At 55.8% G+C, this 26033-nt stretch overlaps 2 protein-coding genes across 6 annotated transcripts; both read left to right on the top strand.

Moving 5' to 3' along the window:
* The first annotated feature begins 1724 nt into the window (after window positions 1-1724).
* Window positions 1725-7248, top strand: DHRS13 (dehydrogenase/reductase 13). The gene is made up of 5 exons (XM_061390566.1): window positions 1725-2661; window positions 2753-2871; window positions 3910-4033; window positions 4223-4534; window positions 6550-7248. The coding sequence occupies exons 1-5, from the start codon at window positions 2535-2537 to the stop codon at window positions 6999-7001; spliced, it is 1134 nt and encodes a 377-aa protein (XP_061246550.1). The 5' UTR covers window positions 1725-2534; the 3' UTR covers window positions 7002-7248.
* Window positions 7081-25114, top strand: FLOT2 (flotillin 2). 5 transcript variants are annotated; one of them, XM_061390562.1, is made up of 11 exons: window positions 7081-7162; window positions 13999-14080; window positions 19990-20080; window positions 21049-21172; window positions 21803-21921; window positions 22044-22157; window positions 22262-22381; window positions 22475-22689; window positions 23102-23285; window positions 23592-23741; window positions 23831-25114. In XM_061390562.1, exons 1-11 carry the CDS (start codon window positions 7138-7140, stop codon window positions 23867-23869), a joined length of 1263 nt encoding a protein of 420 aa, XP_061246546.1. In that variant the 5' UTR covers window positions 7081-7137; the 3' UTR covers window positions 23870-25114. The 5 variants fall into 5 exon arrangements, with proteins under 5 accessions (XP_061246546.1, XP_061246544.1, XP_061246545.1 ...); XM_061390560.1 differs by lacking the exon at window positions 7081-7162 and adding an exon at window positions 7734-7937; XM_061390561.1 differs by lacking the exons at window positions 7081-7162; window positions 19990-20080 and adding exons at window positions 7771-7937; window positions 17846-17936.
* The last annotated feature ends 919 nt before the right edge of the window (window positions 25115-26033 follow it).

The following is a 26033-nucleotide window of genomic DNA, read 5'->3' as shown; positions in this document are numbered from 1 at the left end:
CCTCTTGGCTCCAAAACCAAGACATTAAAATAGGAGATGGCTGGACTTCTCTGGTGGCTCGGTGGTAAAGAATCTGCCTGCCAAAGCTGGGCACTTGGGTTCGACCCCTGGTCTGAGAGGATCCTACATGCCTCGAAGCATCTAAGCCCTCACCTAGAACCCATGCTTCACCTCAAGAGAAGCCACTGCAATCAGAAGCCCACACACCACAGTGAAGAGCAGCCCCCACTCACCGCAACTAGAGAAACCCCACACAACCAAAAGTATTTTTTTTAAATAAGAGCATGAGACCTCTGCATTCTGCTCCAGAAGCTTTAACCCAAGCAGTTGGGACTGTCTTTCCTTCAGTTATTTGCTATCATTTTATCCATCTCTTCTGGGAGAAGTCGTAACACCTGGGTTTCACCCCCCTCCCCTGCCCCCAGCCCTAGCTGGGTATGGAGCAATTCATTATTTCAAGTATCACTCAAGTTCCTCCAGTACCCAGCCTTTGCTGGCCTTGGATCTTTGTCTCAGTAACTTGCTGTGAGCAATCATCAGGGCAGATGTGGCCCCTGCCTCTTGGAGCTTAGAATCTAGTGCGGAGCAGTTTGTTTCAAATGTCTGAAGAACAAAGAAATCCAGTCTGTAGACTCAGTCATGCCACAAGTAACTCTACTCGCAGTCACAAGTTTACAACTGCAGCCCCTGGACAGATGAGTTCACCCATTACCTAAATTCTCAGGCCTCCAAGCTCCCTTTTATTTAAACAAACTATTCCTTCTTGCACATTATACTTAAGAAACTTTATCTGCCAAGTTTTTCCTGAAAACCATCTCATGCTTAGAGAACACAGCTGTGCGTATGCATGCCAGCGCTGTTAAGAGTGCGTGGTACCTGTTTGCATGTCAGGATTTTGTTTTGGTGGGGGTGGAGAGCACATGCATTTATTTCACTCATATTCCATCCCTAGTCTCATCCCACAGTATGGACACATGAACGCTGAATCCATGGTGCAACTAAACAGGAAACCGCTGGAATCTGAGGTCTGACCCTGGCTGCCACCCACCCGTCTAGCTTTGCCTCCACCACTCTCCTCCTCCTCCCCCGATGGGCCTTGTGAACTCCTTAAGGGCAGAAACATTGTTCTGCTCAGTATTAACAAGGCTACCTGCACTGCTGGGCATGCTGTGAGTGCCAAACAACAGGTGCTAAATTGGACTGGATTTCTCCTTTCTCCTGGCAAGTCACCTGGCCAGAAATAATACCCTTACCCATGCCTCCCTAGCTGTCCCCACCCACTCAGCCATCATAATCACTTCTATTCAGTAATGAAGCCTCTTTACCTATTTCTCCCACCTGTCAGAATCATTCCAGAGACAAATTTCCTCCTGAAGATCAGAGGACAGATTTTACACTCTTCCTGCTTCTCTTCGGAAATGGAGGGGTGGAGGACTTCCCTAGTGGGCCAGCAGCTAAGACTGTACTCCCAATGCAGGAGCCCCAGGTCCAATCCCTGCTCAGGGAACTAGATCCCACGTGCTGCAGTTAAGAAGACCCGGTGCAGCCAAATACATTATATATATATATAAAGGAGGGGTCTGGTGGGGTACAAGGAGGTGGGAAGATAGACAGCTAATGAATAAGTGAATCCTGACAGCTCTGAACTGATGGTGCCACCCTGCATGCACTGTGTCACCTCTCTGACCTCCATGGGAAGAAATGAAAAGAATCCTAGAAGCTGAGGGGTTACCTCGTGGCTCAGCTGGTAAAGAATCCGCCTGCAACGTGGGAGACCTGGGTTCGATCCCTGGGTTGAGAAGATCCTAGAAGCTGAGGGCTGAAATAAGAGGATAAGGAACTGATGGACTTGTTCACAGAGGGCAAAGAATCCAGGACTAGACTCACTGTCAGACACAGCAGCATTCAGGAGCCCACCCCTCTCCAGAAGGGAAGGACTGCTACATACTGACACCCAGAGAGCCCATCCGTCTGCTAAGCCCCTTCCTGCAAGTCTTCTGCAACAGAGCCCAGCACAGAGTACAGGTACACGCGAAGACGGGTCATTCATGCACACACTGACAGAATACAGATGCATGCACACACCTGGAGGGGCTCGAAGCCCACAAACTCACACACCTACAAGGTGTTCACACGGGCGCGCTCACACAGGATCCAGAGTCACGCACACAACCTAAAGGACGATCACAGGATCCATGGGCACATCACATACCAAAAAGACTAGCACCTTCACTAGAGGTGCGTGTACATACCTAGAGGGCGCTCCCAGGCGCAAACGCACATAGGCACCTAGGTTTTCACACCAGCGCACACCCCGAGGACGCAGACGCACGCCTAGGGGGCGCTCCCAGGGCCCACGCACACACGCACGCACACATATCCCTGCCCTGTCTGCCGCCCGCCTCCGCCTCCGCCTTCGCCAAGCCGAAGAGCGCCAGGCGCCCTTCCAGGCCGGTGCGGGGAGAGCCCGCAGCCCCCCGGGCGGCGATCCAGGCGGCTCCGGGCCTGGGCGGGAGCCCGGAGGTGCGGCCGGCATGGAGGCGCTGCTGCTGGGCGTGGGGCTGCTGCTGGGCGCCTACGTGCTTGTCTACTACAACCTGGTGAAGGCCCCGCCGTGCCGCGGCCTCGCCAGCCTGCGGGGCCGCACGGCCGTGGTCACGGGTGAGTGCTGGCGGGCGGGCAGGGGGCGGGGAGCCGGGACGGTGGGGCGGGGGCCCGACGTCTCAGCTCCGCTCCCGCCCACCCTCCTCAGGTGCTAACAGCGGCATCGGGAAGATGACGGCACTGGAGCTGGCGCGCCGAGGAGCGCGCGTGGTGCTGGCCTGCAGGAGCCGGGAGCGCGGCGAAGCGGCTGCGTTCGACCTCCGCCAGGTGAGGGAGGGCGGGGCTTTGGAGGGCGGGGCCTGGCGGGGGAGGGCGGGGCCTGGCGGGAGGGTGAACAGAGGACGGAAAAGAGCAGGGTAGCTGGAGACATTGGGGCGGGGGTATCCAGTCCCTTAAAGGACAATGCAGCCCGCTTCTCCAAATGGAGAAGCGGGTGCACAGGTGCTCTGGTCACACAGCGAAGGGACACCAGATCTGAAGGAAGTAACTGCTGTTCTAAGACATTTAAGAATCAGTGGAAGTTACTCTAATGAAAGTTGGAAAGAGAACAGCAGAGGGAACAGCATATGCAGAGGCCCTGAGGCAAGATGAATGGTCTGATCTGAGAAACTGATTGAAAGGTTTAATGAGGCCGGAGCACGGAGTATGGGGAGAAGAGGCAAAAGGAAGGGGCTGAACTCTCTGAGCCAGGGCCAGGTTCAAAGGGCCCTTATAGACCCTACTGAGGAGATCAGATTTCATAGAATGGACAGAGATCCGATGAAGTGTCCTCAGCAGGGACTGGACTGTCAGAATAACCTTTGGGAATGAACCCCTAAATGGCTGTGTGGCACCTGGTTTGTAGTGGGTAACAGCGGGTTGGAGGAGACCAGTGAGTAGTCCGTTGTAGATTTTAGAGTAAACAATAATGGGCAGAGGGTATGATAATATTAATAATAATAGCAAGTACCAAAAAAAAAAGCAAGTGCCTACAGAGTGGTGACTACATGCCAGGCAGTGTTCTAAAGATTTTACATATATTAACTCATTTAATCCTCACAATAATTCTATCAGTAATATTATTATTTCCATTTTACAGAGAACTAAGGCTCAGAAAGATTAAGTATCTTGCCCGAGGTATCACTCTAGTAATAAGCAAAGTCAAGATTTGCATCCAGCATCCACACACTTATCCACTACATTCTAATGCCTGGGGAAGATCTTAATAGAAGGAGTTAGTAGGAGCTGAACTCTCAGAATTTGGTGCCTGGGGAGAAGGAAGAAGAGAAGGGTGTGTATGACAGGCCACTTCTTGCCACTCCACAGGAGAGTGGGAACAATGAAGTCATCTTCATGGCCTTGGACTTGGCCAGTCTGGCCTCCGTGAGGGCCTTTGCCACTGCCTTCCTGAGCTCTGAGCCACGGCTGGACATCCTCATCCACAATGCCGGTGAGGGAAGCCAACCTGCGGAGGGGTGGGAGGGTGCCAGGGGCAGCCAGCCGACCCTTCCAGGCAGGCTTGGCCGAGGGACTGGTAAACATGTGGGAAGGATGCCCCCTACCACCATCTCACCTGGGGGATGCTGAGGCCTCCAAGAATCCCTCTGGAGCAGTTGCTCACACCTAGCCCCTACCCCAGGGATCAGTTCCTGCGGCCGGACCCGGGAGCCCTTTAACCTGCTGTTGCGTGTGAACCACATCGGCCCCTTCCTGCTGACGCACCTGCTGCTGCCCCGGCTCAAGACGAGCGCCCCCAGCCGTGTGGTGGTGGTCTCCTCTGCTGCCCACCGCAGAGGCCGCCTCGACTTCACACGCCTGGACCACCCAGTGGTGGGCTGGCGACAGGAGCTGCGGGCATATGCCAACAGTAAGCTGGCCAACGTGTTGTTCGCCAGGGAGCTTGCCACTCAGCTTGAGGGCACTGGCGTCACCTGCTATGCAGCCCACCCAGGTGAGGTTCGGCTCTCTGGCTGCTCTGCTTCATTCTTATTCCCCCTCTCCCATCCTCGCCCCTTCCCCTGCTCCCCCAGCCTCTCACTGAGCCACAGAATCTCAGAGCAGGAAGGAAGCCTGGTCCAGGGAGAGGCCCGTTCCTTGCTGATCTTGAAGCCAGGCTATTCTTGTCTGAGCTTGTCTCACACCACAAGCTCAGATGCTGATGGCTGGGTAAGGCATGGCAATGAGGAAGGCCTAGGTTCTTACCCCAAGGAGCCATCTGCATGACTGAACTGATGATGTTAGCTAATAATTACTCATTCAGGAAGCATTTACTGAGTACCTACTATGTTCCAGGCATTAATCTAGACACAGGGAATGTAGCAGTGAGCAAAACAAAGACCTCATCCTTGTAGAGTTTACATTCTACTTTATAGAAGGAGACAGCTAATAAATATATACAATGACAGGTGGTGTTTAAAGTGCTGCAGGAAAAAATTAAAAAAATAAAGTGCTGCAGGGAAAGATAAGACAGGGAAAGGGGACTAAGAAATGACAGAGTTGGCAAAAGAAAAAGAAAAAAGAAATGACAGGGGATGCTATGTTTATCTATGGCAGTCAAGGAAGATGTAACTGAAAAGGTGACATTTGAGTAGAAGCTTGAAGGAAATGAATGACCTATGAGGCATTCTAGGGAGAAGAGTAAAAGAACAGAGTAAATACCAAGTGCAAAGGTCCTGAGGCAGAAGAGCCTGGTGTGTTTAAGAAAGAACAGAGAGCCTGCTGTGGCTGGAACAGAGTGAGGAAGGGAATGTGGCAAGAGATGAGGTATAGAGATAGGTTGGATCATCCAGGGTCTAGGGGTCCACTGGAAGCATTCTTACAGCCTGAGTGATTTTACTAATTAGTAAGACCCATCCCTGAGGTGTTGGAGAAGATTCTTGAGAGTCCCTTGGACTGCAAGGAAATCCAACCAGTCCATCCTAAAGGAAATCAGTCCTGAATGTACATTGGAAGGACTGACGTTGAAGCTGAAACGCCAATACTCTAGCCACCTGATTCGAAGAATTGACTCACTGGAAAAGACCCTGGTGCTGGGAAAGATTGAAGGCAGGAGGATAAGGGGACGACAGAGGATGAGATGGTTGGATGGCATCACTGACTCAATGGACATGAGTTTGAGTAAACTCCCAGAGTTGGTGATGGACAGGGAGGCCTGGCGTGCTGCAGTCCATGGGGTCGCAAAGAGTCGGAGACGACTGAGCAACTGAACTGAACTGAAGACCCATCCCTGCCTTAGGGAACAAGTTGCCGGATAACAAGATCTGCCTGACCCATAATACTATACCAAATATTAGACAATCATTACCTAAGCCTCATTAAAATTATAATAGTGATATAATAATTATAGCTAGCCATTATTAGATTCCATATCTCTAATATCCAAAGCAGTGGCTGGTCTATTGTAGGTGTTCATAAATGTTTGCTGGTTAAACAAAGGAATAGGAGGACTTTCCTGGCAGTCCAATGGTTAGGACTCCTCATGTTTCCAATGCAGGGGATGAGGGTTTGATTCCTGGTTTGGGGAACTAAGATCCCACATGCCACTGGGGGAGGCCAAAAGATAAACAAAACACAAAGGAACAGGAAAAAAAGATGAGCTAGAAAAAAAGATGGAGAGGGACAGATTGTTCCAGGCTAGTTTCTTGCCTGAAGAATCCCATGGGAGAAGTCCATAGGGTCGAAAAGAGTCGAACATGACTGAAGTGACTGAGCAGTCAGGGACACAGCATGAGCAATATCTGGAAGATGAGGATGTGTAAAGAGCTTGGATGGACAAGAAGCGGCTTGCTGTTAGAAACGAGTGAGGTCAGCTTATCAGGTCTCTAAGTACTACCTGGTTAATCCGACCTTGGCTTCCCTGGGACCGGACTCTTTTTCCCACTCCTTTGTAGCCCTGTGCTTGCCTCTTACCCTAGACTCTCAACCACGGTCGTCTTCCCTGCTTGCTTCATTTCTTCCCGTCCACAGGGCCAGTGAACTCGGAGCTCTTCCTGCGCCACGTTCCTGGATGGCTCCGCCCACTTTTGCGCCCCCTGGCTTGGCTGGTGCTCCGGGCACCGCGAGGGGGTGCCCAGACACCCCTGTACTGCGCTCTGCAGGAAGGCATTGAGCCCCTCAGCGGGAGGTACTTCGCCAACTGCCACGTGGAGGAAGTGCCCCCAGCCGCCAGAGACGACCGAGCAGCTCACCGGCTGTGGGAGGCCAGCAGGAAGCTAGCAGGGCTTGGGCCTGGGGAGGATGCCGAATCTGATGAAGATTCCCAGCCTGAGGACCCGGGGACTCCATCCTCTCCGAGCAGCCCCCACCCCGAGGAGCCCACGGTTTCCGAACTCTACCCCAGCCCTCAGAGTTCAACAGACAGATCTACGGTCACGCGCCGAATTCCGGTTAAAGCTGAACTTGAGCCTCAGGCTTGCTAACCGCTCCCTCCCCCCACCCCCCCACCCACACACACACAGACCGGGAAGCTTTCCAGGGCACCTGGTGGGCCTTTAAAACCTTAGCTGTGTGCCGGGCCATGCACTGGGCAAGGACAGAGTTGCCATTTTTGCCTCCATGGTTACTTTCTGGGGTTTTCAAGGTATGTCCTGGACAGCTCGTTTCCTGGTGGAAGGAAATAAAGGGTGATTACTTCTCCCTGAGAGGAACGGTAACCCCAGATTGAGAGGTGGGGCGTAGTGTATCTGCTGCGGCTTCTCAGGAATTTGGATTTCGTATTTCCAGGCCTTACCCTCAGGCATGCAGATCAGCCCCTGAATAGGGCCTGGGAATTTGTAATCGGATGCACTGCCAACACTGAGGATTATTCAGCTGGGCCCTTTTCGACCCTGTAGCTAAGTAGTTTCATTATCCCCTTTTTGCATTAGCAGCCAGGTGAGGGACTCGGCCAGATAAGGGACTCGCCCAAGGTCTCCCAGCTGGTAAGCGCAGGGGCTGAAATTGGAACCCCCAGCGGGCTGGCTCCAGGGCCGACCGCTGTAAGGTGGGAGCTGGGAGGTGGAAGGTGAGAAAGGGCAGGACGGTGGTTATTCAGGCGCCCCGTGGGAGTCGAGGGTACGCGATGTCTAGCCCGTGCAATAAAGCGTGTTGACTCTACGGGTAGCGCGCCGACCGCCTAGCAGGCCGCGCCGGCCCCGCCCTCCGCCGCCACACTTCCGGCGGCGCTGCGGCCGCGGAGGGGTGCGGGCGGGCGGGCGGCCGCTGGGGGTGGCCCGACAGGCAGGGCGAGGCCGGCTGTGCGGGCGGGCCGGAGGCTGCTGTCCAGGTCTCCGCGACCTCCGGGGGGCCCCTCCGTCCTGCAGGCGCCATGGGCAATTGTCACACGGTGGGGCCCAACGAGGCGCTGGTGGTTTCAGGTGAGGGGGCCCCGAGGGAGGTGGATCTGGAACGCCCGGCGCCGGGAGGGTGTTTGGGGCGGGGGTTGTGCCTGGGAGGGCGGGAGAGGGGCCAGGCCGAGGAAGGGCTCTGAGGGTTGGGCGGGGGGTAGGGGGGCGGGGGCAATGCCGGGGGTGGGGCCTGAGCTTACGGTAGCTCCGGAGACCCTTCCAGGAGGGACCCCCACTCTCCGTGCTCCGCGCCCTAGGGCACCGGCCAGGCGCTCCCCCCACCTCCGTGCTCTGCGTGTTTGCCCGTGTTTATTCCCTCCTTTCCTTTCTCCGCCTCCTCCTTTGGGCAGGGTCTCCCCTGTGGCCTAGAGGATCCCGAGCCGAAGCCTTGGGGTTCCGGGAACACAGTCTGGCTGGATGCCAGCGCCCGGAACGAGGGGTGGGTGGGTCGCAGGTGCCTGTCTGGGGAGGGGCGGTGGACCTGGATCCTTGGGTTCTGGGCACAGATCCGTTAATTCCGAGCAGGCTGAGGCTTGCCGGGCTTTACTGGCACTGCCCGCCCCGTAGACGCGGGTGCGGCCTCTACAGGTTGAGAAACCTGGCTCCGGGCTGTGTTGCTCTGGTTGCAAAATGCTGCAGACTCCAGAATTTCTGTTGCGCTTAGGCGGGATGGGGGCTCCGCAATGTTGGGGTAGGGAGAGAGATCGTGCCATAAGGCTGCTATTTAAATTGTGTGTTTGGGTGTCTTGGGAAGTGGCAGAAGCCTTTCAAGCCACCAGTTTGTGCAGCCAATGGCGCGGGTGCTGGGGAGAAGCCCGTGTTTTCCCGACAGCGTGGAGGCCTGTAGCTGCAGGAAACGCTCATATCCTACTTGCCACTGTCAGTATGGATTCTCCACCTGTGCAGAGAGTTGTTAGGGCCAGCTGCAGAACTGAGCAGAAGAGGGTGGGCCAGACCTGGGCTTGTTGCCACCCACTTTGAGACCTGGGATGAATCCATTGGGAACTTTCATGAACTTTGTTTCAGTTTGAATCTTAAAGTCAGTCTCTGCCCTGGGACAGGAAATCGTCAATCTCTCTGACTAGGACCCTACTGTGGGGAAATTAAGATCCTTCACTTCCCTGGGACTTCCCTGGCAGTTCTGTGGTTTGGACTCTTGGGTTTCACTGCAGGGGCCTGGGGGGTTGATCCCTAGTCGGGGAACTAAGATCCTGCAAGCCCTGTGGCACAGCCAAAAAAAAAAAAAAAAATCTTTCACTTCCCTGAAAACCAGAGAAGATAGCCTTGGGGTCACCAGGGAGACCCCCAGAGAGCACTGACCAAACTTGCTCCTCTCTCAGACTTGGGCCAGTCTCCCAGCCTCTACTCCTAAAGGTTTTTAGAAACCTGAATCTACATCACACTTGTTTTTTACTTGTCGGATTTCTCTCTAGAAGCCCAGACTCTGGGCCAAGGAGAAAGAGCTCCAGTTTTGTCTTTGTGGCGATCCTGAAACTGAGGGGCAAAAAGAACCCCTAAGACGGGCTGCTCTGTGCCTCCCAAGTTGCCAGGGTACTCTAGCCAGAGGCCAAGGCAGTGCTAACTTCGAAGCCATTTTAGGGGTGCGGAGAGGAGGCCACACTGAGAATTAAGAGAGCTGAAGTCAAGGGAGGTTGGAAGAGAAGAGAGAGAGATGATGCCCAGCATAGTAGTATCTTGGGATGTGAGATGATCGAACTGCACTGTGGCTTTCGCTGGCATGTGGACTTCCAGTCCTGTTCCCTACACCCCATTAATTGGACCTGCATCTAAGTCCAGGTGGCTTCCATGGTGGCTCAGCTGGTTAAGAATCTTCCTGCTGTGTGGGAGACCTGGGTTCAATCCCTGGGTTGGAAAGATCCCCTGGAGAAGGGAATGGCTACTCACTCCAGGATTCTGACCTGGAGAACTCCATGGACTATATAGTCCATGGGATCGCAAAGATGACTGAGCGACTTTCACTTTCCCTTCTAAGTCCAGGGCCATCTCACGTAGCCTACTTTCAGAAGGAGGATGTTGATACGTATCATGATCATCTTTTCCACTTGAAAAGTCTGGAGGTTTTTCTTGTCTATCCTGCCTCCTTCATTCTGTAATGCACAATTTTTTTTCTCTGTTTCTACTTTGGGGGAATCCAAACACCATATACCTTTCTCTTAGCCTGGAGTTTGTGGATAGAATTTAGAGGTCTTTGCATTTGATAAGAGGAAAGTGGTACATTTTTATTTACACTTACTTTAACTGAGAGCGTAGACTTCCCTGGTGGCTCAGACGGTAAAGCGTCTGCCTACAACGTGGGAGACCCGGGTTCGATCTCTGGGTCGGGAAGATCCCCTGGAGAAGGAAATGGCAACCCACTCTAGTGTTCTTGCCTGGAGAATCCCATGGATGGAGGAGCCTGGTGGGCTACAGTCCATGGGGTCGCAAAGAGTTGGACACGACTGAGCAACTTCACTTTGACTTTAACTGAAAGTTAGTGCTTCCTACGATTATTAATGTCGGCAACAATCCATGATAGAATTAGCAGATATTTTCCTACCATACTGCCTTTGTTGCAGGTATGGTAAAAATCACTTATGCTCATTGCTACTTTGAAATTAAGCCAGTTATTAATCTACCACAAGATCTTATTATTTAATAACATTATACATGTTACTATGTATCACATAGCACACATATATAACTTTAAATATTTGTTTCTTATGTATCTTATTTTATGCATTTATGAACATTCAGGCTTTGCCAGACTACTAAGGGGGGATTTTGGCTCAAAAAATCCCCCTTGTGGGACTTCCCTCGTGGTCCAGTGGCTAAGACTCAGTGTTCCCAACGCAGAGGGCCCAGGTTCAATCCCTGGTCAGAGAACTAGGTCCCACATGCTGCAACTAGGAGTTCACAGTTCACATGCCGCAACGAAAGATCCTACATGCTGAAACTAAGACCTGGTGCAGCCAAATAAATTGATAAAATGTTTTAAAAAAAAAAATCCCCCTTGTGTGAGAGTTCCCTGATGGTCCAGTGGTTAGGATTCAGCATGTTCACTGCCCAGTTCAGTCCTGGTTGGGGAACTGAAATCCCATAAGCCCTGCAGCGTGACCAAAAAAAAAAAAAATCTGCCTTGTAGAGTAGAGTTGTAGGTCTTCTTGACTAGTAGGAATGAAAGAGTGGAAGAGGGGCAGGAAGAAAGGAAGTGTTCCTGAGGGGGCAGACGGGCACTTGTGTTGGGGGAGGGCTAAGAGTGAGGCGGAATTTATGACAGGATATTTTGTGACTCTTCAACTTGGTTGAGGACAGAGCAAAGGAAAGTACGTTGGGTTAGAAGAAGTGAGATAAAATTAGGAGGATTGTCTCCAAGTCTAGAGACAGTAAGAACTGGGGAGGTCAAGGAAGGGTCACCTAAGAGTCCTCTCTTGGGAGTGGTCCCCAGGGTGACCAGGAAGCTGGGAGGAAGATCCCTTCCAGGGGAGGAGGCTGCTGGGGGTGGGGCAGCCAGGCAGCCCCAGCTTCCTGTTGCTACCCCTGGGAACCTGGCCATGTTACCCTTGGCCAAGGCCCAGCCTGAGCTGTGGCAGCCTGCTCCCGAGGTCAAAGAATAAGTTAAAGGTAAAAAAAAAAAAAATGGCTACCCCTCCAGTATTCTTGCCTGGAGAATCCCATGGACAGGGGAGCCTGACAGTCCACGGGGTCTCACAGAGTCAGAAACAACTGAGTGACTAATGCTTCACTTTTCACTTCAAAGCGTGGATTCCCACCCTTGGCTCTCTCGCCTCCATCCCACCCTGCCACCACTACACTACACCACTACACGTCTCTTCTCCCTGCACCCTGAGAAGTGCCCTGGGTTGGTTGGAGAAAGCTGTGCCACTGTGCCCCAGCTCCCACCAGGCCAGAAGAAGTGGAACAAGCTGTGGTTTTTGATCCTTTTCCAGTTTCACTGGATCCCGAGATGGTTTTGGTTTCAAGTTGACTGCTGGTCCTCAGAGTCTCCTCTCACCCCATCCCCAGGACAGAGCAGCCTGCAGTGGCTTACCTTGAGCAGCAGTCCTGTGAACAGGTGTTTCCAGAGACCTGCAACCTGTTCCCGACCCTGTTCACACTGCAGGGATGCTCCCAGCTCCCTGGACCTCAGGCTCAGCTGCTTGTACACCATGCACAGGGCAGACCCAGGAGACAGGGTGGGCTGCCCTGTGGGCAGTATCATTTGCCAGCTGTCTATCTTGGCAGTCCCGCCACACTTGTGGGATCTTTGTTCCTTTGTTGTTCAGTCACTAAATTGTGTCCAACTCCTTCCAACCCCGTGGACTGCAGCACACCAGGCTTCCCTGCCCTTCACTATTGGAAATTCATATCCATCGAGTCGGTGATGCCAGCCAACCATCTCATCTTCTGTCGCCCCCTTGTCCTCCTGCCCTCAGTCTTTCCCAGCATCAGGGTCTTTTCCAGTGAGTCGGCTGTTCGCGTCAGGTGGTCCCTCCAGCTATCTAAAACTTCTCTTCGGTTCATGATTCTATTGTCTCTGGTTGTTGGCCTGACCACCAACCCAAACCCTGGCTCTAGGCCTACACTGTCCAATATGGTAGCTGTGAGCCACAGGTTAATTTAAGTTAATTAAAATTCATTTTCTCGGTTATACCAGCCAGATTTCCAGTGCTCAATAGCACATGTCCCGAGTGGCTGCTTTGTTGCACAGCACAGCTGGGGAACATTTCAATCCCAGAAGGACGTTCTCTTGAATAAGACTACTCTAGAAGTTATCCCCCCACGTCAGCCACTGTGTGTGGCCTGGGTCACTGTAAGAGGCTGCTTCTCCCCAGCCTCCCTGACCCAGGTATCTTTCTCCTTGCGCAAAGTGGGGTTTCTAAAATGCAAATACAAGTGTGGCTTCTTAGCTTAAATGACTTCCCCATCACTCAGGCACATACACACAACACCCCTGCTTGGCCCAGTCCCTACAATACTCTGCAGTCTGCCCTCTGCCCCGCTGCCCGGCTTTGTCCCCTGAGGTCAGTGTCCCATGAGGGCTCAGAGACACTAACCCAGCTACACAAAACTACCCCTGGCCTTTGACCTTGGGAGGCACCCACCCTAGACTTTCCTGAAAACCCAAGTTTATGAATGCAGAAACAATGACGCCCACTGGCTTTTTCCTCCCTGTTACATGTTACATTTCCTTTGAATCATCTGTTTCTGCCAGGGAACAGCCCTTCTTCCTTTTACTAAGTTTTCATGAACTTGTTGATTAATTTCGGCATCAGCAGGAGGGTTCACAGCAAGAATTTCAAGAACTGATTTTTCTCATTTCTGTATAGAGGTTGTGCGGAGCTCCTCCAGGAAGTGAATCTGGGTGGTGGCCAGATTCAACAGGGCTATTTAGTTGATACATAGTTTCCAGGAGTCATTTCCTTTTTAGGCCTTTTCCCTTTCACTTTTCCATTTGGTACCATGAGTTGGCTTCTGTTTTGAGGTCTTGCCGTCTTCCCCATCCACTCCCATTCACTCTGAACCCCTGGGAACCAGTCTCACTGAGAGGTCTGCTGAGCGTGCCACCCCCACCCCCATCCCACCTCTTGGTTCGTAGACTCCCTTGTATTAGCCTTCCACCTGCATCCCCTCTGGGACTGATCCCATCCTGGTAATGGGCCAGTCGCATGGTACAACCATCAGCTCAGGAAAAGGTCACTCCTCCGAGTCCCACCACTTTTAAGAGAGGAGCTGTACCTTCATCTCTGTTTCCCTAGCACAGAAAAGTACTTGTTTGCTGAACGGATGGTTGAATCAAAGATGGACGTGTCCCTGTTCACTCTTGCCCACTGACTTTGTTCTCTGAAAGCACATACATTCTGAACCACTCATTGGCTCCCCTCATTTCTATGCAAATTGCCTGTCTACCAAACTAGATCCCAAGACCTTAAGGGCCTGTCTCCCATTTATCTGTAACCTCCACCCCTGGTGCCCAGTGGTGGGAGTTGTCAAGTGTCAGAGCAGGCTAAGGCCCAGCGTTACTGATGGAGGCGTTGGAGGGTAGACATACCCAAGGACTAACTGACCAGCCACGGTTTGCTTTGCTCTCCAGGGGGCTGTTGTGGTTCCGACTATAAACAGTATGTGTTTGGCGGCTGGGCCTGGGCTTGGTGGTGTATCTCCGACACTCAGAGGTAAGGGCCTGGGGGCTGGCAATCGGGCATCCTGGTGGGCAGGGGAGAAGAGGGTCTCCATCCTTAACCCCCTTCATGCCACTTGAGCTAGAGCATCTACCACTTGCTGCATTCCACTCTAGTTGGGGGGACCTCCTAAGAGGCAGGTGGAGTGGGTTACATGGGGAGGCAGGAGGGCTGTCTGTGAGCAGCTCTTCCTTGGTGGGTGTGCTTTTTTCCAGTGAAAGCATCACTTCTACCCCAGGCAATTCAGGCAGAACCCTAACGCCCTGATTCTAGCTCAGAATTATTCACGAACCCTTAATAACACACCTGTTTGGAGTGGTCCTAGGAAGGAGGAAAGACTTGAAGAGACCCCTGCCCTGTGCAGATCCTGGGACAATGCAGGCAGGGGCTAAATGGCAGAGGATGGTTATAGTCTGAAGGGGCTCTCTGTATTAAAGACAAGGGATACGGATCTAAGGAATTGGCACCGGGGCTGGGCAAGATGGGTCTGGACCTCCTCCATCAGTCTGGAGAGACTCAGAAGGGGAAAGGAGATTTCAGCTCAGGCTCTGCCTGCTGGCTTTCCCAGAGCCCGGGGCAGGGCCAGACTCGGGCCCAGGCCTCTCCTGCCCCCTCACTGCCCACCTGGGAGGAGATGAGGCTGGCCGGCACCTCTCCACCAGCAACCCCTTCCTGATTATGGGAGATCAGGGGAGGGGCCCAGATTCCTCCAGGCCAGGAACCAGGCGACACAGACAGCAGAGCTATGAAAGCGCAGGCCCATTGGCAGGGGTGGGGGTCCTGTGAAGGGGAAGCAGTGGAGATTCCAGTGGAAATCCCCCTGTATCCCAGTTGGCAGAGAGACGCCCCATGGCGGCAGGGAGTCTGAGGGTGTTGGCTGAAGTTAGGGGCATGGGAAGCATGTCACAACGATTTAACTTCACTTATCTCTCCTAACCCCCTCCACTGCCTATCTCTCCCCGCTCTTAGCCCTGCCTCAGTTGAGGGATCTTGGGAAACTCTTCTGGCCCAAGGTCAAAAGTGTTCAGAAAGCAATTAGTAGTGGTCACAAGATCCTCTCAGGATCCTAAGACTCCTGAGGGGGCCAGCTGGCCTGACAGGAGCCATGGGTTCCCTCTCCAGAGACACTGTCACCTCCCACCCCACACCCGCCACACAGTCCTGGGACAGCAGAGTGTCTCGTCCAAACCCCTAGACGTACAGCCGGGCCTAGAGAGTATCCGCTTGCCCCAAGACCTGTCCTGCCAGGCGTCCGCTGACACTCCAGAGGCCCTTTCTCCACACCATGGTTGGTCCCCTCCCCCTTCCTGCTCCCGGGAGCAGAGCCCCAAGACAGCAGGGCCCAGCTTCTCTGACGGCAGGTTTGAAGGTGAGGGGTGGGGGCCTTATGCCTCATCCTCAGGGTGGCTCTCCCACACCCTGGCTCAGCATCTCCCTCTGGGCCCGCAGGCAGGGCCCACTCTTGGGTTCCTGGGGCAGCCCCTTCCCTGTCCCCTAGTCTGCTGCAGGGGCGTCTCCCCCAGCGGGGACCCTTGTTTCCCTGAGACCGGCAGGCGCTTCCTAGGTCAGAGTGGAGGTCTAGGTTTCTAACCCAGCCTTCCATTTGAGGTCCTTTCCACAGCCATCCTCCATGTCACCTGCCCTCAGTGTCAGCTGTTCTTCTCCAGACTCAGTGAGGTCTCTCCCGCTGTCCTTTGCTGCCATGCCCTGTCTTGTCCTGAGGCCCCGATGGGGGCAGCTGTCTCTCCCTGACCTGAGCTGTTCCTCCACTTCTGGCATCTGAGCTGCAGCCTCCCTCCTCCCCACTTTCTCCCCCTCCTCCCCCCTCCCCCTCCTTTTCTCGCCCCCCTCTTTCCAGTCTCCCTCCCCTCCCCCTTCCTCCTCCTCCCCACCCTCCCCCTTTCCTATCTCCTTCCCTCTCTCCTCCCCTCCCTCCCTCTCTTTCCTGTCTCCCTCCCTCCTCTCCATCCCCTTCTTCCTCTTCCCTTCCACCCTCCCCCCTTTCCTGTCTCCCTCCCTCCTCCCCATCCTCTCCTCCCTCTCCCCCCTCCCCTTCCCCTCCTCCCCCCACCCTCTCTCCCTCTTTCCTGTCTCCCTCCCTCCTCCCCACTTCCTCCCCTCCTCCCCCTCCCCCTCTCCCCTCCTTTTCTCTCTCCCCTCTTTCCAGTCTCCCTCCCCTCCCCCTTTCTCCTCCTCCCTACCCTCCCCCTCTCCTTTTTCCTTCCCTCTCTCCTCCCCTCCCTCCCCCTCTTTCCTGTCTCCCTCCCTCCTCCCCATCCCCTCCTCCCTGTCCCCCTCCCCCTCTCCCTCCCTCTTTCCTGTCTCCCTCCCTCCTCCCCATCCCCTCCTCCCTGTCCCCCTCCCCCTCTCCCTCCCTCTTTCCTGTCTCCCTCCCTCCTCCCCATCCCCTCCTCCCTGTCCCCCTCCCCCTCTCCCTCCCTCTTTCCTGTCTCCCTCCCTCCTCCCCATCCCCTCCTCCCTCTCCCCCTCCCCCCTCCCTCTTTCCTGTCTCCCTTCCTCCTCCCCATCCCCTCCTCCCTCTCCCCCCTCCCCCCACCCTCCCTCTCTCTTTCCTGTCTCCCTCCCTCCTCTCCATCCCCCCTCCCTCTTCCCCCCCACCTCCCCCTCCCTTCCCTCCCTCCCCCTTTCCTGTCTCCCTCCCTCCCTCTGTCCTCCCCTCCCCCATCCTCCCCCTCTTTCCTGTCTCCCTCTCCTTCCCCAAAGAGAGCTTGATGGGTGCCTGTCTGAGCTGGGTCTGCTGTCCTCTCAGCCTGAGGGTGCTGTTAGGGAGGGGCTGGAAGGCAGTCAACCTGTGTACATGCGCATGGCTGGAGAGTGGGGGGACCCACGTTGCCTCCTGCTCCCAATCCCCCCACTCCACTTGCTTCTGCTCCTTCACCTCAGCCTCTGCCCTCCCTCCCTCTGGTTTAAGGAAACCTTCTGCGCTGTCCACAGGCTGGCCTCTGCCTGGTCCGGCACCCAGCACACACGGGCACACACCCTGCCCCAGGGAGGCCCAGGTAGCTTCCACGCACCTTTTCTTTGCCATGACTCTGCCCGTGCCCAACTCTGGAAGTGAGTGACTCCCAGTTGTCCCTGTGAATATTGGCAGGGGTGCACACACTTCCCCCCGTCCCAGCCTTCCTTGACACATCCCACCACTGCAAATCAGAAAATCCAAAAATTGCTTTAGACTCTTCTGGCCCTAAATTGCCTTCTTAGGGATAAGTAGCACAGGCCTTGAGGGTTTGTGCCCTGAGCAGGATTCGGTATTTGCTGTGGCTCATGAACCCCCAGAGTGGCCTCCCCCACCCCCACCCATTTCTGGAAACACAGGCTTGCCTCCATCTGGAGCATGGAGCTCAGGCTGCCAGCCAGACTGTGCCAGGAATCTCCTGGAAAAGTGAGGCGGTGGGTAGCTCTGGTGCCCTGCGCACAGGCAACCTCCCAACCTCAGGTCATGGGCTCAGGGCATCAGCAGGCTTTACCTCCAGCCCAGCAGCTTCTGGCTGGAAAGGTGTGGGGGCTGGAGAAGAGACCCAGAGGCCTCAGGCCAGCGCAGGGGTGTCTCTGGTCCCCTACGGCCTAGCCGAGCTGGCAGTGGGGGATGGGAGCTGAAGTTTTGAGAGCGACCCCACCCCCACCCCCCAGGCCTCAGGCATCCGGTGCTTGTCTGGTAACCACTGTGTGTGTTTGCTGTGTCCCCTCCTTCCCTTCCTGTCCCTACCTCTCCCTCCCTACCCCCCGGCTGCTCCTCAGACTGTCTCTGGAGGTTATGACCATCCTGTGTCGCTGTGAGAATATTGAGACGTCGGAGGGGGTCCCGCTATTCGTAACAGGGGTTGCACAGGTAATAACCCGCCTGCTTCCTCCTCTGTGTCTAACCTCCTCTCTTCCTGCCCTGCGGGGGCCTGGCAGACTCCAGATGGACTCCCTTTTCCTGAGAGCGCGCCTCCCTGCCCTCTGCTCCCACCACCACTGCTCTGGGTGGCCGCGTGGAGCCTCTAGGGTCCCCCACTCCCTTGTCCCAGCTCATGGGGGGCTGCGAGTGGGGAGAGAGAGTGAAGGCTTCTGGGAGCTCTGCCCAAGTCTGCCAGGGGGTGTCTTTGGACGCCAAGCCTACATTGAGAGTAAGCTGAGGCGGGAGAAGAAGACACAGGCCCTTTTGTGACGGAGGTGGGCTATCCAGGTCGGGAGGGGTCTATCCTAAAGATTCCTGCGGGAGTCCTAGTCCTCAGGTATCACAGAGCTCTGTGTCCTGCGTCTTCTCCAGGCCAACACCCTCCTCCCTGATGCACCAGAAGAACGGGTCCCCTGGGGAGTTATGTTCATCTCACCCCTTGACCGCTTCCAACCTCCTTGACAGGCCTGAGCAAAAAGAGCCATGGCCATTCCCTGCCCCTGATTCTCTTTCGAGAGGCCTTTGAGCAGCTCTCTTTGTCACCAGACTTCAGCTTCCCCATATGCGAAAGGGGGAGAATCAAGCCCTCCCTGAGCCTTGTAGGAATATTAGAAAGGCAAGTGAAGCAATGTGAGGGTGCTCGCTTTGGGATTTTCAGAAAAGAAGTGCTCGAGGAACGCCATCTGTATCACAGACTTGATCTCACCTGGGAAAGCAAGCGACCTGCTGTCTCCCTCCTCACCGCCCAACAGCCCTAGAGATGAAACCCTTTCCTGAGCCATGGCATTTAGCAGCACAGGTTCCCATCTTCATTGGTCCATTTGCCAGCTCCCTGCTGAGCGTCTTGTCAGCTCCAGGCACAGCAGAGGCAGCGAGGCAGCGATGGACATCAGAAAGCCCCTGCCCCTCAGAGCCTGCATGCTGGCGGGTCCCCAGGCCAGAAGAGACCTACATGTCACCTTACTCATCCTCCACCCTTCCATGAAATTGTCCTTCAGCTTCTCAGGCAAAACCCAGCACCCCCACACCCTGCCTCACCCAACCTCATATCCTTAATGGGGAAGAAGACTGTCCCTATCACACCCACCACTCATCACTGTGGAAGGGCAGGCTTCAGGGCAGAGAAGAAGCCCAGAGCCCCTTTGCGTGGGATATGTAGGGGCCAGGCCTCCCTCGACACCCCACCTAGCAGCCTCGTCTCCCTCCAAGCCCACACTCCACTTGAAATAGCTAATACCCAGATCCCTTTTCAACTGGGTGATGTGAACCCTTGAAGACTCAGGTCATCTGGGCAGAACCCTCCTTGGCCCCAAAGCTCTAGCATGCCCCAGCCTTCTCCTCCACTGGCCGCATCTGGCCCCAACCCCAGAGAGCAGGCTTCCAGCCTTGGCCTGGTGCCAGGTAGAGGGACCCAGCAGGGCTCCCCTGGTGGGGTGGGGCAAACACAGGATCACCTCCATCTTGACCCAGCAGTAGGCATACTCCCAGCATGCCAGGTACAAGGCAGCTTTCTCAGCAGCCTCCAGGGCACTCTGGGGTGCTGAGCATGCCCAGGGAACAGGCAAATGCCTCTGGGGGATGGTCAGATGGTACCTACAAATATAGCCTGGAGGACCAGCACTTATGTGCTGTTCCAGGACACACGTGGCCACGCCAAGACTCTTGCCCACACTACCCCCAGCCCCCCGGTCCAGACCACCCCTGACAACTCCTACTTCCTCTCCCGCTCTTCCAGCCAGGCTGATGTGAGCAGAGGACACACGTGCACGTGGGTGGCACACGACACTCCTTCCACTGAGCCATCTGCACCCTGGCCCTGCCTTCCCACCCCTCTCCTCACACACTCCCAGCTCCGACCCCTTGGAGAGCCCACCCCCTCCGTCTCCTGCAGCAGGACCCCCCTGGCCCGTCCCAGCCGGCGCAGTGAGATGTCAAAGTCTTTCCCCACACCCCAGGCCCTGGGCCCCCAGACCCATGGCCCCTGTTTTGCATTTCTTGGCAGGATTTCCCTAGAGATTATGACGTTGCAGCCCCGCTGTGAGGACGTAGAGACGGCCGAGGGGGTAGCTTTAACTGTGACGGGTGTCGCCCAGGTATAGTAACTCAGCAGCCCCGCGCATGTCCGTTGAGCTGCCTCGTCCCCACGCTGGGTTTTGGGGTGGGAACGAGGAGAGGCCAGCAGCCAGGGGCAGTCTCTCTCCAGCGGCCCCACCCATGCCCATCCCCCTTCCCAGAGAGGGTCGTCGCCACTGGAACTTGCACTCAGCCTCTCGGCCACCCAGCAGGACTAACAAGACACCCTTCTTTCCCCAGAGGGCCAGCGGAGGACAGAAGCAGTGCCGGGGCTCCTGTGTCACTAACCCCTCCCCGTTCTTTGCAGGCGTCAGAAATGCCAAGCCCCAGAACCCGGGCCTCCCCTGACCCCTGGGTAGGGGGCTGCAGGGTGGGGACCAGAGGGCGAGGCCACATGAGGCCAGGGAGCTCTGGGCTCTGGAGTCAGAGCTGCGTTATATTCCCAGCCTGGTGACTGGGCGAGGGGCTTCCTGCTCTCCAGAGGTCCTCACAGGGCAGGTTCAGCCATCTCAAAGGCCCCTGGTGCAGGAGTGGTTGGCTTGGTGCCTTGGGGAAGAAAGAAGAGGATGCCTTCCCCTGGTGATGGACCGCAGACCTGTCTCCTGCCCTCTCCTGGCTCTCTTTCCTAGTCTGTCTGTCTGCACCCCTATTGCTCATTCTCCTTTTTGCAGAGACCTGCAGGCTGAGGGGCCAAGAGTGGACTGGAGGGGTTGGTGGTGGGGAGGAGCCCAGAATGTCCAGGGGAGAGGCCCTGGCAGAGCCTGGGGCTGCCAGTGAAAGTGAAATTTCTCAATATGAGTTCCTCGTGTTTTCTCCCTGCTGGAGGCCTCAGCAGACCCCACCCCCTCCCACCACCACCCCCTTCCCCCTGAGGCCTCCAGGTCCTAAAAAGGAGGGGAGGGGTACCAACTGCCACCATCCTCCTGGGTCTGGGGCCTCCGTCTGCCTGCCTCCAGCCTGGCTCAGACTTCTCTGTGACTACCGGCAGGTGAAGATCATGACCGAGAAGGAGCTCCTGGCTGTGGCCTGTGAGCAGTTCCTAGGCAAGAGCGTGCAAGACATCAAGAACGTCGTTCTGCAGACACTGGAGGGACACCTGCGCTCCATCCTCGGTGAGGCCCTGCCTGGCCCAGGGACCCCTCTTCCTCTGCCACCTGTGAGGAGCCACACAGCATCCCTGAGCCAAGGCCAGGGAGGGGAGAGGGGGCCTTGGACAGGCGGGCCTGTCAGTCCCACTGAGAGGCTTCTAGCAGAAAAGCTGACAGGTTTTCCGTCATGTATTTCCTTTCAAAATATCAGGAGACTCGAGTGAAGAAGAGAGCATGGAGGTGGGGCTGAGTGACTGACTGCCAGTCAGGTCAGGCACCTAGTGCTGCTTGGGGCACTTTTCCTCATCCTGCCCAGACCCTGCAGGAGGAGACTCAGTGTTAGAAGAAACCCACCAGGGACTTCCCCGCGTGGTCCAGTGGCCAAGACTGCGCTCCCGAGGCAGGGAGCCCAGACTCGATCCCTGGTCAGGGAACTAGATCCCACATGCTACAACTGAAGAGTTCACATGCTGCCGCTAAAGATCCCACATGCTACAGGGAAGACCCAGCACAGCCAGATAGAAAGAAAGCTAGAAAGACCCAGCACAGACCGTGTGACCCCTGTCTACACTCAGACCTCTCCCTGGCCGGCTCCTCCCTTTCCCAAGCTGGCTGGGCCCCTGGGGAGCCAGCCCACGATCCTTCTGCCCCCAGGGACCCTGACAGTGGAGCAGATTTATCAGGACCGGGACCAGTTTGCCAAGCTGGTGCGGGAGGTGGCAGCCCCTGATGTCGGCCGCATGGGCATCGAGATTCTCAGCTTCACCATCAAGGTGCAGTGTGGCGGGAAGGCTGTGGCCCCCGTGTCCATTCATGCGTGGCGCGGGAGCTTGGCAGGAGGGGCCCCTTTATGCCTCTGACTATTCCCAGGGACGACTTCCCCTTCCCTCCCCAGGACGTGTATGACAAAGTGGACTATCTGAGCTCCCTGGGCAAGACACAGACTGCTGTGGTCCAGAGAGATGCTGACATCGGGGTAGCCGAGGCCGAACGGGACGCAGGCATCCGGGTATGTGGGCTTGCCTTCCCAGCCTCGAGGATGAGGGAGCTCAGGGGTGGTGGAAACCCCGGTTACTCAGGGGGACCCTCAGCACCTGCCCCTCCTGCTCCCAGGAAGCCGAGTGCAAGAAGGAGATGCTGGACGTGAAGTTCATGGCTGACACCAAGATCGCCGACTCCAAGCGAGCCTTCGAGCTGCAGAAGTCGGCCTTCAGCGAGGAGGTCAACATCAAGGTGAGAAGCTGTCGGGCGTCCTGGGGTTGGGGCTCAAGGCCCAGGACTGTGGCGGCCAGCCTCTGACGTGCTGACCACCCTCCCCCGCCACAGACGGCTGAGGCCCAGCTGGCTTATGAGCTGCAAGGGGCACGTGAACAGCAGAAGATCCGGCAGGAAGAGATTGAGATCGAGGTCGTGCAGCGCAAGAAGCAGATTGCCGTGGAGGCGCAGGAGATCCTGCGCACCGACAAGGAACTCATCGCCACGGTGCGCTGCCCCGCCGAGGCCGAGGCCCACCGCATACAGCAGATCGCAGAGGGCGAGAAGTAGGTGCCACTGGGGGCCCCCGCTGTAGTCTGGCTCCTCTGCCACCTGGGCACCCCCTCCACTCCTGGCCAAGCTTGGAGGCCCCCACGCCTGCTTCCTCACTGGGAAGTAGGGTTAACCCGCCTGCCCCATGGGATTGTTGTTAGGAAGACTGAATTAGGTGCTAGAGGTTTAAGGGCCTGATGTGGTGCTTGGCACAGAGGGCACCCAGGTAGGTCCCCTCTCCAATCTGGCCTCTTGGAGCCAGTGCCCTCTTCCAGGCCAGAGCCAGAAGGCCAGGGCACTGCCCTCATGGGTCCCTCACCCCTGACACCTGCCAAAGTGGGGGACTCGAGGGTTCGCTGGCCCCCAGGCAAGGCTTAAGGGACCCCTGACACTTCCCACTGACCCTGCCCGCCCGAACTCCCCCAGGGTGAAGCAGGTCCTCCTGGCTCAGGCAGAAGCAGAGAAGATCCGCAAAATCGGGGAGGCAGAGGCGGCAGTCATTGAGGCAAGGGGCAAGGCAGAGGCTGAACGGATGAAACTCAAGGCTGAGGCCTACCAGAAATACGGAGATGCAGCCAAGATGGCCTTGGTGTTGGACGCCCTGCCCCGGGTAAGGCTCCCACCCAAAGCTGGGACTGGCTGGGCAAGTGCCGGACTTCTCTGGGCCTTGTCAGTGACACAGCGACAGGATTGCTGGGAGGGTCAAATGGGGAAGTACTCAGCGGCATGGGGAAGAACTCTACAACAGGCCTAGGCTCATCCCTAACCCAGGGGACCATCTGACCTTTATTGCAAATAAGGGCCGCCCAGGCTGCGTTGGGGTGGGGTGAGGTGGAAACAGGAGGGAGAGATGCTGGATGGGGCAGGTGGATGGAGTCCGAGTGGCAACCAGCTCTCCTCCCACCCTGCCTCCTAGATTGCTGCCAAAATTGCCGCCCCACTGACCAAAGTCGATGAGATTGTGGTCCTCAGTGGGGACAACAGCAAGGTGACATCGGAAGTGAACCGACTGCTGGCCGAGCTGCCCGCCTCTGTGCACGCCCTGACGGGCGTGGACCTGTCTAAGGTGGGTGTCTCGCTGTCTGCAGTGGGTTGCCTGGGCAGAGTGGTGGGGGCCCTGAAGCCAAGGCCTCATGGCATCTCCCGTCCTTGCAGATACCGCTGATCAAGAAGGCCACCGGTGCACAGGTGTGAGGTCTCATCGGCCCACACCCTTCAGCAGCCACCGCCCCCACCTTCAGCACCCGTTTTAATACCACAGGGACAACGGGAACGTCACTGACTCTGGTGCCTTATTCTGTAGGGACCAGAAGCGCTGCGTGTTCAGGCCTCTGGCTGTCTTCCCTTCCCCTCTGTCTCTGTCTCCCGCCTCTTCTCCTCCATCCCACAGCCTCGCTTTCACTGCCACGACTGTCTGGTTTGTCTCTTGCACCCTCATCTCCTGTTCGTGTCTTCCTTTGTCTGTCTTTTTCTCTCCCTCTCTCCTCGCACCCTCTACACACATCATGTAGTTTAAATTGAAGATGTTTATTACAATCACTGTCTTGTCTGTCTGTGGGGGTGGCCCTGCTGCTCCCGAGAATCCTGGTGCCTTGAAGTTTTCTGTGCTTCTCTCCATCCCCCGCCGCCCCATGGCCCCAGCCAGAGCTTCAGCGTGGGTGCAGGGATTCTGGGGATGACGGCCACCCTGTCTTCTCCTGGCCTGGTCTTCCCAGCCCAAAACCTGCCCCCAGGAAGTCCCCAGCCTCGCCCACTCCAGCCCTTCTGGGCCCAAGTAGCTGTGGCTGCAGGCCCAGGGCCATCGCCCTCTGCCAACCCCTGCCCAGCCCCAGGCCTGCTCTCGTACCTCACCTCTCTCTCCCGCGCCCACGGGCACAGAGGCGAGGCCTCCTGTGTAGAGCAGCTCCCTCGGTTTACTACTGCCTTAGGAGGCCCCTGCTCGTGCTCAGGGAATCCCCTTCCCTGGAGTGGGGCTTGGTCCCAACTCTGCTAAGCCTTTCTGGGATCAGGATCCAGCCCTTCTGGGGAATAGAAAATGTACAGACCCCCTTCCTACTAGGGCTGTGCTGCCCTGAGTATCAGGCCGGGCCCTTCCAGTGGGCAGAGCTGTGCCAGCCCTGCACAGAATCGAGTGCCGTAGGCTGGCCGGAATCCTTCCCTGCTCGTGCCGGCTTGCTTCCTGGCCAGAAAGGATCAGGCTCCAGCTGTGGGGAAGCAGCCCGGTCCTCTGTCTCCTTGCTTCAGAGGAGGCAGAAGAGCCCAGGGCCCCAGCATCCCCGCAGGGACGCTGCGGGTGTCCTGTGGTCCTGGTCCCCCACCCCTCGCCCTGCCCCAGCCTGTGTTCCTGCATGTGGATGCTGCATGTCCGGTCTGGGGCTTGGATGCTGCACTGCCCCACTGCCTGTCCCTTCTGGTAAAATAAAGATCTGGTTATGCCCACGCCCTGTACTGTGTCTTTTGTGAGGAGAGAGACTGGGAACCCGCCCACACACCCCTTCAGCCTAAAGGCTACACTTTGCCTGTTCTTCCCCACCCTCGACACTGGGGGGCAGCAGCACCCTGGCCTTGTCCTCAGCTTCCTGGAGCAGGGCAGCCGTTGCCCAGGTGCTTAAGCCAGATCTGAGCCCTGGGAGACCCAGCTCCACTGCAGACACAAGATGCAAGGGGCTGCCAGGTTCACTGCCCCTCTTGCCCATTTTGAGCCCCACTCAGTGCAACCAAAAAAAAAAGGGAGTATTGCAATGATACCAATTCTCTAAAATTGGTCTATAAATTCAGTATAATCCCAATCAAAATCCCAAGAAATTTTTAATCAACAGAGTAATTCTGAAGTTATGGGGAAATGCCAAAGGAATAAGAATAATCAAGACAAGCTTGAAAAAGAGTGAAGTGAGAGGATTCAAACTCAGACGGCAAGACATTAAAAAAAGTGAAAGTGTCAGTTGCTCAGTGGTGTCCAACTGTTTGTGACCCCACAGACTGTAGCCGCCAGACTCCTCTGTGGAATTGTCCATGGCAACTGGAGTGGGCTGCCATTTCCTTTTTTAGTAATTAAGACTGTGTGATACTGGCACAAAGTACACCAATGATTACATTGAGAAGAACAGAAAATCCAGTAATAGACCCACACTTACTTTATGACTAAATGACCATGCAGAGCTGTGGGAAAAGGACAGTCTTTTTGATAAAAGATACTGGAGATCTGGGGGAGAAATGATTCTTGACCTTAAACCTCACCTTGTACACAAAATCAGTTCCAGATGGATTGTAGATCTAAATGTGAAAAGTAAAATGGTAAAACATGTAGAAAATAACAGAATATTGTCATGACCTTAGGATAATCAAAACATTTTTAAAA

This window comes from Bos javanicus, chromosome 19 (assembly GCF_032452875.1).
Source record: "Bos javanicus breed banteng chromosome 19, ARS-OSU_banteng_1.0, whole genome shotgun sequence".
NCBI classification, from domain to species: domain Eukaryota; kingdom Metazoa; phylum Chordata; class Mammalia; order Artiodactyla; family Bovidae; genus Bos; species Bos javanicus.
This window is presented reverse-complemented; position numbering and strand designations above follow the sequence as displayed.

Coding starts and splice junctions, on each gene's coding strand:
- DHRS13 (XM_061390566.1), top strand. CDS start 2,535: ATGGAGGCGCTGCTGCTGGGCGTGGGGCTGCTGCTGGGCGCCTACGTG. Junction 4,034..4,222: donor CATCCTCATCCACAATGCCG/GTGAGGGAAGCC, acceptor CCCCTACCCCAG/GGATCAGTTCCTGCGGCCGG. Junction 4,535..6,549: donor CTGCTATGCAGCCCACCCAG/GTGAGGTTCGGC, acceptor TCCCGTCCACAG/GGCCAGTGAACTCGGAGCTC.
- FLOT2 (XM_061390560.1), top strand. CDS start 7,889: ATGGGCAATTGTCACACGGTGGGGCCCAACGAGGCGCTGGTGGTTTCA. Junction 21,173..21,802: donor ACACCTGCGCTCCATCCTCG/GTGAGGCCCTGC, acceptor TTCTGCCCCCAG/GGACCCTGACAGTGGAGCAG. Junction 22,690..23,101: donor CAGATCGCAGAGGGCGAGAA/GTAGGTGCCACT, acceptor GAACTCCCCCAG/GGTGAAGCAGGTCCTCCTGG.